At 41.4% G+C, this 14,348-nt stretch overlaps 1 protein-coding gene across 1 annotated transcript in view; it reads right to left on the minus strand.

The window, feature by feature from the left end:
• Window positions 1-14,348, minus strand: part of LOC137504793 (uncharacterized) — a 51,966-nt gene that overhangs the window by 32,693 nt on the left and 4,925 nt on the right. Inside the window, exons 3-5 of the mRNA XM_068233384.1 lie at window positions 4,042-4,223; window positions 2,588-2,720; window positions 220-401 (exon numbers count right to left, since the gene is read on the minus strand). Of these exons, the coding sequence (XP_068089485.1) occupies window positions 220-401; window positions 2,588-2,720; window positions 4,042-4,223 (497 nt within the window). The remainder of the gene's footprint in view (window positions 1-219; window positions 402-2,587; window positions 2,721-4,041; window positions 4,224-14,348) is intronic.

A 14,348-nucleotide genomic window follows, 5' to 3' on the forward strand; every position in this document is an offset into this window, starting at 1 on the left:
ATCCAAAATGTCACACACGAATGGTGGTAGCGGCGGGGGCGTGGGGCATGGAAGTTGAAATCTACGTCCTGTCTACGTCCTGTCAGAAGTAAGTCCTCAAACAGGACGTAGATTTTAACCAACGCGGTCCCAAACAGGTTAAATAGCAACAAAATATCCAAGCTTTGTAGTTGTCTCTTGTTTTTATATTGTTCTTCATTTAGCACAACTTTAACTTACTATCTTGTATGGGGGTAAAATACTTGGTTTCCTTCCATGTAGAAGTCGTATTCCCTTGCCTAACTCTGACTCTTCCCCACATTGGTTCCTCCACATGTCGCTCCATCAGCGTTTCTGTAGTCACATCACAAGAGTTTTCACTTCTCCAACAGTCTATTTTATTTTTCCAGTTTTCCCCATATCTGCCATAGGAAAACCAAACCACCACGGTTATTGTTACATTTCACCCTTGTATCATAAATCACTGAAAGTGCAAATTAAGGTGGAACTTAAAGGAGAAAACCAAATAAATCAATGTATCGCTTATTTGATATCTCTTGACTGTTAAAGCGGAGCTGTCAGCCATACTGTCTCAGAAAAAAACCACATATAGAAGTAGATAAATACTTGCTCTACTTACATAACGTGTATTGCACTGTCCACATTTTGTTTTTAGTTATTTTTCTATAGTAAAAAAAAAAGAAAATCCTTTTCCATTTTGTCTGTGTCTATCTTGAAGCCAATCCTGACATTTCCTCCCTTACTCTGTCTGTGTATCATTGCCCCGCCCCCCCCCCCCCCCTCCCAGTCCCTCTTGAGAATGTTCGTTAGATGTTCCCCAATCCTCCTATTCAGCTTTCATTTTTTTTTTTCGAACATACATTAATGGACATAGGCATGTGATTACATATACAATCCTTGCTGATTTGCAGTTAATATTTCTCTTCTATCAAAAGTTCTTGAACCATACACACTCCTGAAAGTTTTTTCCCTCTTCACGAATTTGCTTTTATTGCAACAGTTACAGGTCATCACCATTCCTAAACGTTTTTTCGAATGGGCTAACCAAGTAAAATTTGGAGTCCCCTCCAATAAGGTCCAAAATGTGTCGCAAAGCCGGTGGGGTCCCTTTTGGTTCCCGATGTCTTTGGGCCCTTTTATGTTATTGTTAGAAGGGATTCCCTCTTAAATTCTTTAACTTTGTCTAAGTACAAGCATTCTTGGGTATCCCCATTGTAACAACCTCTCCATAAGTGCTCGAATTTATTCAAGAAATCAGTCTCTGAGGTACAGTTCCTTTGGAAACAGAGGAACTGCCCCCGCACCCACGCCCCTTCCCCCAAGGTGGCCCTCTCCTAGGAGTCCAGGTGGAAACCCGTATTGTGCAGAAGTGTATTCCCAGCAGTGGGGTTTTCTATAAGTAGCAGTTTTTAAGCCCTTATCAGCCTTCTTAATTAGTAAATCCAAAATGGAAAGCTGATTATAGCCCCACTGATAAGTAAATTGTGGATTTCTTAGGTTTACCTGTAACCTGTCCACAAAGGATACTAATGGTGTTTCTGTTCCCTGCCAGACCAGGTGCATGTTGTCAACGTACCTTATCCAAAATGTCACATGCTTTTGAAAAAGATCTAGATGATACATATTTAGTCTCTCTCATAGTCCCTAAGTGTAGGCATGTGTATGCCGGTGCGCAACATGCGCCCATTGACGTGCCCCTGATCTGGGGGAAGAACTGTCAATCAAATGCAAAGCTGTGATAATTCAAAAGCAAATCAAGAGTATCACAAATAAACTGATTAGGTTTCTCAGACTCAGAGTAGTACTCATTCAAGAAAAATGCCACTGCTGCCACTCTCATCACATGTGGTATAGATGTGTAGAGTGACTCCACCTTGATACCAGTTGCCAGTGTCCCTCATATATGATGGTAGCTCCACCATGTGCTTCAATTTCAGGTCTAAGTACTTACCTACATTTTTAAGGGGCATCCTATCCCTGATACGATTGGGAGTCGGGGGGGGGGGGGCAATTGGTCTGACACCTGCAACTGATTGGAATCTATACTGCTTGTTTGTAGTCGTTTATGATTTCTCAATCTACTTCTACTCCTGGGTCTATTCCTATTACATTTAATAAAAAACCCTCCCCTTTCTTCCACCTTCTCATGTATTCATTAAATTGTGTCTACTTATGCTTAATTCTCTTCTGATTCCTTTCCACCTCTCCCTTCGACCATTTAAACTTTCAAAATGCTCACTGTCACAAGAAGGGTCCAATTTGGAGCTACTCACGGCAGTAGCATCGTTTAATTCTTCCTATATGTTACTGCCAAGACGAGAATAAATTATACCACTGTGAGGAGCTAAGGAAAAAAATTGTGAATAATTCAAAGCATTAAAACATCAGCTACTGCATTTCACTAGTGCATTTCTAAGCTGTACATATTTGCTTGATATAAACATAAAAATGCATATTGTGTCAGACATACAGAGTTGATCCATGGAGAAAAATGTAGACCTACAAAGCTGAGGTTGGTGGTAATGCATGGTGGTCATCTGCAAAAATACATTTATATCAGGTGGAGCAGAGTAGGAGATCTACTTACATCTTGTACTGTACTTCATAACTGCATGTAGGTTGTTTATCACAGACTGCTTCCCAGTGCAATACAGTCCGGAAATTTACAGAATCAAAATATACATTCCTGATCTGGACTCCAGTATGCACATCTGAAGTGCCTAAAGAAAGGGCACAAACACAAGTTAGGTGAAAAAAAAAACAGCTGAACCTATAAATGCATTAACAAATTTTACACTGAAATGTATACATGATCAGTTACTTACAAAATAGAAGATATATTTGTTTATTTTCTTGACAAAGGACACATTAAAAATTATGTTAAAGTTTGTCTTTTGAGTTTGTACATGTCAGAGTTACAAAGTATGGCTACCACTTGGTTTTTAGAGGTGTAATTTACTAAACACATTTGCACTGATTGGCTATATATTAGGAATCTTTTTTTTCATGGAATACAGGCTGTCCTGGGTTTATTAAAAACACATTTTTGCTGTATGTGTGGGAATATAACTGCAACACCACAAACCTTAAAGGACCAATATCGCGAAAAAAGTAGGCAGTTAAAATCTGACAGAACCGACAGGTTTTAGACCAGTCCATCTCTTCATAGGGGATTATCGGGGTTTTCTTTGTTTTCAACAGCATTTCCCCAACAGCAGTTGCAAAGTCTAACTGACAAAATAGTGTGCACAGTGAGTAGGGAGGCTGGCTGGTATCTTACTATTTTGCCAGTTAAACTGCTGTTCAGGAAATGCTTTTGAAAACAAAGAAAATCCTGAGAATTCCCCTTGAGGAGATAGACTGGCCCAAAACCTGTCCTACTTTTTTCGCGATAGTGGTCCTTTAATTTGTTAACCTTTTGGCAATACACTCTGTATTCTGATATTACCTTTGTGAGCATTGCAAATATTTGCTACCTAGTAACAGTACCAACAAAACCAACGGGATCTTCAAAGCACACAACTTTATTGTAATACAAAATCCTATTCCCCATAAAAATCAGGGCTTCGTTGGAGTGGTTGGTACATGTGGGTGGATGTATGATTAGCAACCGGCTGTGTGTATACACACAAATTCATGCCTTATATTGCGCTTGATTTTATAGGGGGATAGGGTGGTTCATATCTTATGGTTTTTGTACTACAATAAAGTTGTTGGGTGCTTTGAATATCCCGGTGGTTTTGTTGGTATTGATTCTGTAGGCGAGCTCCCCTTTTGCATTCATAATGCAATTACTTAAAGCCAGCGCTCCTAACTATTGTTCTGCATAGTAACATACAATTTAAAAAAAAATAACATTCAAGTTTTCTAGATGTTTTCTAATATGCTCCAACCTTAGTAAATTAACCCCGATAGATATTGTTGGTGTTTGAATTCAAAACATCATTCCAAATACCCCTGAACACCACACTTCAGCCCCATTCAGCATGGGACTTTCTTTTTTATATATATTTCATTAAGTGTGGAATGCATCTGACTTACTGTGACCTATTGCTGGAAATGGCCTCTTCCTAGTCCATGAAGAGGTCACATTCCCCGCTCTTACTCTCACTCTTGCCCATACTTCTTTTCCAAGAGTTTGTTTTTGTAGTAATTCTGTGGTCATATTGCAGGACTTTTGTGTTCCAAAGCATTCGGTTTTATCTGTCCAGTTGAATCCACGTCTACAATTTCAAAAAGAAAGCACAATATAGTTATCCTTACTTTGTAGTACAATTACTATAAGTAAGTCTAAGGACAGTTTATCTCTAGGAAGACAGCTATTCTGAAATATTACAAGTTGTGTTGCTCAGTTTACCTCTGTTTGGTTAAGGACTGGAGCAAAAGTTGATTTGGTACAATTTTTTTATTATTTTTATAGTGGCGGCATTTTCCACAGCATTTTACAACTTTTATAGTCTTGTTACTAACTGTCCCTCAGAGGGGCTCACAAAGGAATCCCTATTATAATCCATCATAGTCTAGGGCCAATTACCTGTATATTTTTGGGGTGTGGGGAGAAACCGGAGAGCCTGGAGGAAGCTCGCACAGTGATGCTGGGATTCAGTCCTAGGATTTAGCGCTGCAGGACGATAGCGCTATCCACTAAGCCGCCATGCTGCCCATGTTAAATACATAGACAATTGAAGTCAATGGGGAAAAATTCTGGTAGTTTGTTCTGGTCTTTTGAGAGCAACTACATCATTTAAATGCACTAAACTGGCATGACAAGAACACCAAATGTCTGTGGAACATTGTATTATTTTAACCACTTCTGTGCCAGGGGGTGGTTTTGCTGATCGGTGCTGCGTGGGCTCTCCAGCCCGCAGTACCGATCAGCTAGCAGCCAGGGCGATCAGACTTCCCCCCTTTTTTCCCCACTAGGAGGATGTCCTGCTGGGGGGCTCTGATCGCCGCCGGCTGCTTGCGCTTGCGGGGGGGCTCTTCAAAGCCCCCCTCCGCAGCGCTTCCTGGCCTCCTTCCCCTTCCCTCCCTCTCTCTCCCTCGCGCCGGATAGGATGGGCTTCAGCCTATCAGGTGCCGGTGGTCCCCGGCCAATCAGAGGCCGGGGATCGCCAATCTCCTCTACGGCGCTGCTGCGCAGCAGCGCCGTATATATGTAAACACCGGGGAAGATCTTCCCCGTGTGTTTACATTTACCCTGCGAGCCACGATCGGCGTCTCGCAGGGTGTTCACGGAGACACGCTCCGTGAACTGACATGGAACGGCCGCTCAAGCGAGCAGCCGTTTCCATGCAATCCACTTCAGGATTCAGGGGCGTAGTTAAGCGTACGCCGAATCCTGAAGTGGCTAAAAAGGAGGGAAATGTGTACAACTATAGGGAGAAGCCTCCTGTCTGTTGGGATACTTCAGGCATATGTCCTCTTTATCCTCTTTATATGCATGGTATAAGGGAATTAATTTGTATTTCAAAACATTTAAAAGCATATGAAGATTAATTCAGAAAACCAGGAAGTGTGTCGCACTAGTTGACTAATATGTGCTATACCAAACAAATAACACATGATCACAAACTTCTTCCATGACCCAATAATAAGGAATGATAATGGATTCACTTTGGTGAGTTCTAAATTGAACCCCCGCTGTGCTGAACAAATTATTACACATTTTTTAACAAACAGTGCTGTCTAGTTACCCTTCTTTTTTTCTAGAATATTTTATATAGAGATGATACACAACTCTGTCTCTTAAGCCTGGTACACACTTTCAATTATGATTGGCCAATCACTGACCAATTTCACCACCCGGATCAACAGATATTGAATACTATGAGCAGATTTTGAAGGAAAATCCTCATATTACATGGTGGTGGTAAAATTGGTCAGTTATTGGCTTAAAGCCTGGTACAAACATCCAATTTTGATTGGCCAATTTTACCACCCCCATGTAGTTTGAGGGCCAACAGATTTTTTAATACTATGAACAGATTGTGTAGGTAAGATCTCATAGTACATGAAGGTGGTAACATGAGCCAATCAAAATTTGATGTGTGTACCAGGCTTAACGCCTGGTACACACCTTTAATTTTAATTAACCAATGAACACACATATATGGTTTTGTGTACATTGTTGTAGGCATCTTCTGCACTGTCCATTAACTGCAGTGCCTGGTGCTGCGCATACCACAATATTAATTGCAAGACCTTTTAACAACTTATTGAGGTTTTAACAGAACTGACTAGGTAGCTAATGACAGGAAACAGTAAATGTGAGTGTGCAATTTAGCTTAGGCTCTGTGATATCTCTTTAGATGTGCATCCATCGTTCCTAAATAAAATATTTTTGTAGTTATGGTAAAATTTTGCTCCTTGTTTAGCTGAACTCAGTGGTCCACAGTGGTGTAACCAAGGAGCTTGGGGACCAAGTGCAAGTTACATGGGGCCCCAAGCACTCTTTTGAGATGGAGCCCTAAAAACGACCAAGGACAGCTGCAGTGTCAGAGAGGTGTAATCAGTTTATTAAGGATTAGTAAGGATTACTACTATTCAATGCACATATAGATGTGTTCATTACCATCACAGCACCAATAAAAAGCTAATAAGATGGATAAAAGAAGGGCCCCTAATGGACCCCTCCAGTCCAAGTGTGGTCGCTGCCTCTGCATCCTGTATTTCTAAGCCACTGGTGGTCAAGCAATAGGGGCTGCAGATGCTGTGACTGCACCTAGACCCCTAAACCAAAGGGCCTTCTTTTAGCTGCTGCATTACATGTCTAATATATATATATAATATATAGGATAGTGTGTGTGTGTGTGTGTGTGTGTGTGTGTGTGTGTGTGTGTGTGTGTGTGTGTGTGTGTGTGTGTGTGTGTGTGTGTGTGTGTGTGTGTGTGTGTGTGTGTGTGTGTGTGTGTGTGTGTGTGTGTGTGTGTGTGTGTGTGTGTGTGTGTGTGTGTGTGTGTGTGTGTGTGTGTGTGTGTGTGTGTGTGTGTGTGTGTGTGTGTGTGTGTGTGTGTGTGTGTGTGTGTGTGTGTGTGTTATATACACATTAAGGCTCTAGAACAAAACTGCCATTTGTCCAATGTCATGAGAGCCATAAGTGTGAAGATCCAACGTCATGTCTATTTTAATGGACTATCCACAGAGGTTCGGGGTAAACAGCACAGCTGTGGACAAGCCATCACTCCCCCCTGACAGTAGGAAGCCTTAATCCAAGAATGTCTAAGTTAAGCCAACACCCCAAGCCATTTTTCCTTAACCTCTGAGTGTAGTAGCTGGGAATCTTAGTACATCAGGACCTACCGGTATATCTCAGACACCTAGAACATTAATTAACTGTGATCTAAATAAATGAGATAGGGTTTACATTAATTAATTGGTAGGACATTTTATTACACAATATCTGTAATGTTTACCTGACCCCTCACTAGTTCACATTAAGGATGGTCAAATGGGTGTAAATTATTCTGACATGATGCAAATTATATGGCAATTTTATGCAACTTGGAAAGGGAGTGCTGCATTTGATCGGTCCATTTTAAATCTGCAACTGTACTGGGTTTGTCTTTTACTATGGAAACAGATAATTTGCAGATGCATTTTCTAGATTTGGAAATCAAAGTGGACCCTGATAGTGCTAGTATTAGTACTACTAATTATTTTAAACCCACGGACCGAAATGGCTATCTTGATTATAAGAGTGCACACTATAAACCATGGCTGAAAAATGTGCTGTTTGACCAGTTTAAACGTTTACGTAGAAATTGTACTAATAATGGGGATTACTTATCACAATCAAAAATATTAAAATCGAGATTTCAGGAGAAACACTACCCTGTCTCTATAATACAATCAGCTTTTGAGAGAGCTGCTACTCTCTCACAACAGGACTGCTTATTGCCTAAAGACCTGGTGAAGAAAAATCATATAGATGACCCAAACTCCGCTATTAATAAAAACATGCCCATTATTGTCAACTTCTCTGGCCAGGCCAAGGAGTGCAAGAGTATTTTTGATAAATATTGGCCAGTGTTACTTAGCGACCCCATACTTAAACAAGCTCTTCCGTCTAAACCTAAAGTCGTTTTTAAAAGGGGGAATAATATTAGGGAGTACATAGCCCCTAGTAAACTCCCCACAAAGAAATCCTTGATGAATAAAACTCCACAAATGGGGACCCAGGGCATACTTGGTTGTTACTCTTGTAAATCCAAACGTTGCCTGTGCTGTAGAACAATTATAAATGGGACTACCACTTTCAGGGCCAATAATTCCATTGAATATCCTATAAAAAATTATGTGACGTGCCAAAGCACATATGTAGTGTATCTCCTTAGTTGCTCATGTGATCTGGCTTATGTGGGCTGTACCACTCAAAAATTTCAAACTAGATTAAACAAACATAGATTTAATATTACTAAGGGGGACCCGAAGCATGGGGTGTCTCACCATTTTAACTTAGCTCATAACAGGAACTTTGATGTTCTGAAGGCCACCATCATAGAGCAGGTTTATCATTCGAGCAAATACGAAAGATACCGGGTCCTATGTAGATGGGAGTCCTTTTGGATCCTAAAATTGGGAACGCTCGAACCAGGCGGTCTAAATACATGCCTGGAAGAGACAAGTCATCTTCGGTCAGTGGCACTTTGATTTACTTTCTTTCTGGCAGGGTGTATGTTTATACATGGACATGGATGCATGTGTGTATGTATATAGATGTATATGCAATATGGTCTATGCAAGCCCTATGGGGACTAAGTGTAGATATGGGCGAATATTGGAGTATGTGGTAATATATGGGGGTGTACCACCCCTACTACACATTATTGCTTCAAGAAATAGGGACTTGCACAACCCACGCACCAAGATGACCTCACAGTACTCTGGCTCTGCCTCTTGCAACCATGTCTTTTCACGGAGTGGTACTGTATTTCCTCTCCAGTCACTGGTCCTTTTCAAGCACACCATTTAATTTTACATCATGTGATGGGATCAGACATCAATTAATACACAGAAAGTAAAGACATACAGTGGGATGCGAAAGTTTGAGCAACGTTGTTAATCATCATGATTTTCCTGTAGAAATCATTGGTTGTTACGAAAAAAAATTGTCAGTTAAATATATGATATAGGAGACACACACAGTGATATTTGAGAAGTGAAATGATGTTTATTGGATTTACAGAAAGTGTGCAATAATTGTTTAAACAAAATTAGGCAGGTGCTTAAATTTGGGCACCACAAAAAAGAAAGGAAATCAATATTTCGTAGATTCTCCTTTTGTAGAAATTACAGCCTTTAAATGCTTGATCTAGGTTCCAATGAGATTCTGGATTCTGGTTGAAGGTATGTTGGACCATTCCTCTTTACAAAACATCTCTAGTCCATTCAGGTTTGATGGCTTCTGAGCATAGACAGCTCTCTAACTCTCACACCACTGATTTTCAATTATATTCAGGTCTAGGGCTGAAATGGCCTTTCCAGAACATTGTATCTCTGCATGAATGCCTTAGTGGATTTTAAGCAGTGTTTAGGGACGTTGTCTTGTTGAAAGATCCAGCCCCGGCGCAGCTTCAGCTGTGTCACTGATTCCTGGACATTGGCTTCCAGAATCTGCTGATGCTGAGTAGAATCCATGCGTCCCTCAATTTTGGCAAGATTCCCAGTCCCTGCACAGCCCCACAGCATGATGGAACCACCACCATAGGTTACTGTAGGTAGTAGGTGTTTTTCTGGAAATGCTGTGTTTTTTTCTCCATGCATAATGCCCCTTGTAATGCCCAAATAACTCAATTTTAGTTTCATCAGTCCACAGCACCTTATTCCAAAATGAAGCTGCTTGTCCAAATGTGCTTTAGCATACATCAAGTGGCTCTGTTTGTGCTGTGGGTGGAGAAAAGGCTTCCTCTGCATACAGCATCTCCTTGTGTAAAGTGCGCCGAATGGTTGAACGATGCACAGTGACTCCATCTGCAGCAAGATGATGTTTTTTTTTTGTTTTTTTTTTTGAAAATTCTTTTAATTGAAATTTTCAGGTTTAAACAAAACTAATAACACCAACAAAACACCCTGTCTTCCTCACATGCAGGTGAGGCGACAGGAACCACAGGAAAGAATGCAGACTGTTTCCACACGTCTTATATATTGCATACAAGCAAATTGGCTGTTAAGAAGCAGAGGTATTGCGTTGCATATTTGGAAAACAAATAAATACATTTATGCAGATTTAAGCAAAATTTATCAGAGACATTGTACTTTAGTTACATACACCCAGTTTTTAGTTAGGAGCTATATCTATATTAATGTCTAGGACCTTCCACATGTCTTAGTTACCCTTAATAAGCTAAAGTAAATCTCAGAGATCTAGTCTCAGTGCACCCTATGCAGTATCTTTATTGGAGATCCACATTCCCCATATCTTATTAAACTTGGCGGAGCATCCCCTTGCTATGTAAGCTGCCTTGTATAGGTGAAGAGAGTTGTTTATCAGTTTCTTCCAATATAAGTAGGTTGGGGGAGCTGGTTGTTTCCATTGTAGCACTATTGCTTTCCTGTAATAAAATAATAGTAAACCTATCAATTGCCTTTGGGATCTGGGGGAAGCAATCATATGCACGTTACCAAGGAGACAGATCTTAGGTTCTGGTGTAATGTGTGTCTTAGTAACAGAGCTTATGTAAGTACATATTTCTCTCCAGGTGTCGGCAATCAGGGGGCAGTCCCAGAAGATGTGGGAAAAATCCGCTCCAGTGGCACCACATCTCCAGCATGCGCTCGAAGCTTCCCTGCCAAACTTGCTCATTTTATAAGGGGTTAGATACGCCTGATGAATAATTTTAAATTGGATTAACTTGTCTCTGGCGGAAATCAAATATTCAAAGGGCTTAATTAAAGTATCTTCCCAGTCCTCGTCATCTAGGTCAGGTATCAGTGCGGACCAGGGCAGTTTAAAGACCGTGACGTGGGGTTCAGTGATTAACACTATACTTTGGTATATTGCTGAGAGTGCTTTGGTAAGGTTTTCATTTGTAATAATATCTTCAATAGCAGTAGAGCTAAGTATGATTGGCTCGTGCCCAAATTGTGCCCCAAAAGCATGACGCAGTTGTAAATATCTAAAAAAATAGGAGTTTGGCAGGGAAAAAGTGACCTTAAGAGCATCAAACTCTGTCAGTTTTCTGTTTGAAATGATGTGTTCCAGTTTAGTTATCCCTTTCCTGATCCATACAATTGGATCAGGGATCTTATAAAATTGTGAAAGGGAGGGATTGTTCCAGATTGGGACCCCTGGAGAGAAGGAGTTTTGCGATGAAGAGAACCAGGATTGGACCAAGTTCCATGCTCTCAGAACCACCTTCATATTTGTAGTTAATGGGTACGGCGCTCTCACCCCTCTATACAGTATTTGGGCAAGTGCCTCGTAGGACCCCAGGATGGCCGCGTCTAGTATTGTGGAAGCATTTGATTTGTCTTGAACGAGCCACCAATGAGCCGTAACTAACTGACTAGCTATAAAGTATTTATATAGGTCTGGGAAAGCAAGTCCCCCCTCTGTCCACGGTCGCTGGAGCTTTCTAAGGCTAAGTTTTGGAGTTTTATTGTACCAGATGAAACTGGACAAAAGGGAGTTTAGTTGCCTAAAGAAGCCCCTATGTAGCCAGGTTGGACAATTCCGGAGAAGATAAAGATATTTAGGGAGAAGCTTCATTTTAATAAGATTTATTCTTCCAATTAGGGAGAGGGGGAGAGCCTGCCACCCCTGAATCCTCTTTTTAGTATATAGGATTAAGGGAAGTAAGTTGTCTGAAAAGTAATCCGCAGCGTTATTGGAAACCAGTATCCCCAGATATTTGGTTCTGGATACTACTTCCAGTTGGGGCTGTATTAATGGAGCGTAATTTAGTGGAAGAAACTTGGACTTGCCCCAATTTACATTTAGACCAGTAAATGGTGAGAACTGATTAAATAGCTTCAGGACTCCTTTAAGTGAGTCAGTGGGATTTTCAAGGTAAATGACCATATCGTCGGCATATAGGGACACCCTCTCATCCAGCCCCCCCACCCGAAAACCACAAATATCTGGCTGTTGACGAACAGCAGCAGCAATAGGTTCCATGGCCAGCGCGAAGAGGGCCGGGGAAAGAGGGCATCCCTGTCTGGTGCCCCGTTTCAATTGAATGTCCTGTGACAAATCTGCACCAATTTTGATATTAGAGCGAGGGTGATTATAAATAGTTTTAAGCCAGGATATTAGTCGGGAGCCCATCCCAAATTTAGAAAGAACAGCCCAAAGGTATTCCCATTCCACTGAATCGAAGGCTTTTTGTATATCTAAAAAAGCCAGAGCCCGAGGAGAGGCAATGCCCTCCGAAGCCTGAATGTGGGTATATATGCGCCTCAAGTTAATGTCAGTAGTCTTGTGGGGCATAAACCCGGTCTGATCTGGATCGACTATATCGGCAATATGTTTATTAATGCGGGTGGTTATTATTTTGGTTAGAATCTTTAAGTCATTGTTAAGCAGGGAGATTGGTCTATACGAGCCACAGTCTAGTGGGTCCTTGTCTTGTTTCAATAGGAGAATAACATGAGCTTGTGAGAAGGTCTTAGGTAGTTCTCCATTAGTTAAACATTTGTTGTAAGTCGTTTTTAAGTGTGGGGCGAGAATACGCATGTAGCGTTTATAAAATTCAATGGGGATTCCGTCTGGTCCGGGAGATTTTTGAGGGGGGAAGGACAAAATTGAGTCCAAAATTTCCTCCTCCGAGATCTCCGCATCCATGGCATTAGAAATGTCTTCTTCCAACATTGGGAGCTTAATGTTTGCCAAAAGTGCGGATAAGTCGGATGGGGAACCCTCGAAGTGGGAGGAATATAGTTCTTCATAAAAGTCTTGAAATCTGCAAAGGATGTCTTTCGGGGAGGAAAGAATTTCTCCTGACGCAGATTTGATTTCGGGGATGTTGGAGTGTTGCTGGGGGTCCCGTGCTATGTTAGCTAGTAATTTGCCATTTTTGTCCCCCTTCTCAAAGGTGGCCTGTTGCCATTCTACTAATGATGTTTTAGTGAGGTCGGTCATGTGTACGTTGAGTGCACGTTTGCTGTGCATCATTTCGGCATAAGTGGAGTCCGAAGGGGCATCTGCAAATTTTTGTGTGGCTTTTTCTTCAGAATTCGTCAAAACGGTCAACTCTTTACTAAATTCCTTCCTGCAGCCGCTAATCATATTTATATATTCCCCCCTAATTGTTGCCTTGAAGGCGTCCCATACATTCTGAGTGGAGGCTGTATCAGTATTGATATCCCAGTATTGGTTTATGGTAGTTGTGATTTTCTCTGCAATCTTATCATCATTAATCCATTTCGGATTCAGTCTCCATAGTGTTTTATTGTGTGGAACTGGTATTGTGCACGTAATTTCAAGCGGGGCATGGTCCGAAAGACCACTGGGGAGATATGTAGCTGCTGTCATGGAAGCTAGTAGGTCGGTATTGCCAAAGGCGAGGTCTATCCGTGAGGCAGATTTGTGTGTGGCAGAGAAATGTGAGAATGCCATTTTTTGGGAGTTCTTCCACCTCCATATCTCCGTAAGGGAGAGGGAGTCAGCCCAGCTAGTTAAGTCAGTGTTTGCGTTACGTGCCGTGTTGGTAGAGTCAAGTTTTGAGGAGATAATGTCATTGAAATCACCTATGATAAGCAGTTTAGCTGGTAAGTATTTTTGCAGTTTAAGAGTTATTTCTTCTAGAAATGATTTTTGCAGGGGTGGAGGCGCATATATACCCACAATACAGTAAACTGTGCCACAGATCGACAAATGGAGTATAACATACCTGCCATCTGTGTCCGGGAACGCCGAGAAAAATTTGTAGGTAAGAGATTTGTTGAGAAGGATCGTGACTCCTCTGGCAAAAGTAGAATATGTGGAGTGGAATGCTCGGTGTACCCAAGGCTTGACTAGGGATTTGGCTAGGGTGCCATCCATATGTGTCTCTTGAAGTATCAGTATGTGGGGCTTGTTTTTGGAAATGTATTGAAACATCAAGGACCTCTTGAATGGGGATCTTAGACCTCTGATGTTGCAGCAAGATGATGTTGTAGGTCTTTGGTGCTGGTCTGTGGGTTGACTGACTGTTCTCACCTTTCGTCACTTCTGTCTATCCAAGATTTTTATGGAGTGGTCTGCCACTTCGAGACTTATCTTGAACTGAGCCTGTGGTCTTCCATTTCCTCCACATGTTCCTAACTGTGGAAACAGACAGCTGAAATCTCTGAGACAGCTTTCTGTATCCTTCCCCTAAACCATGGTGGTGAACAGTCTTTGTAACGATTGTGGAATTTTCTCCGTG

This window comes from Hyperolius riggenbachi, chromosome 4 (assembly GCF_040937935.1).
Source record: "Hyperolius riggenbachi isolate aHypRig1 chromosome 4, aHypRig1.pri, whole genome shotgun sequence".
Classification (NCBI taxonomy): Eukaryota; Metazoa; Chordata; class Amphibia; order Anura; family Hyperoliidae; genus Hyperolius; species Hyperolius riggenbachi.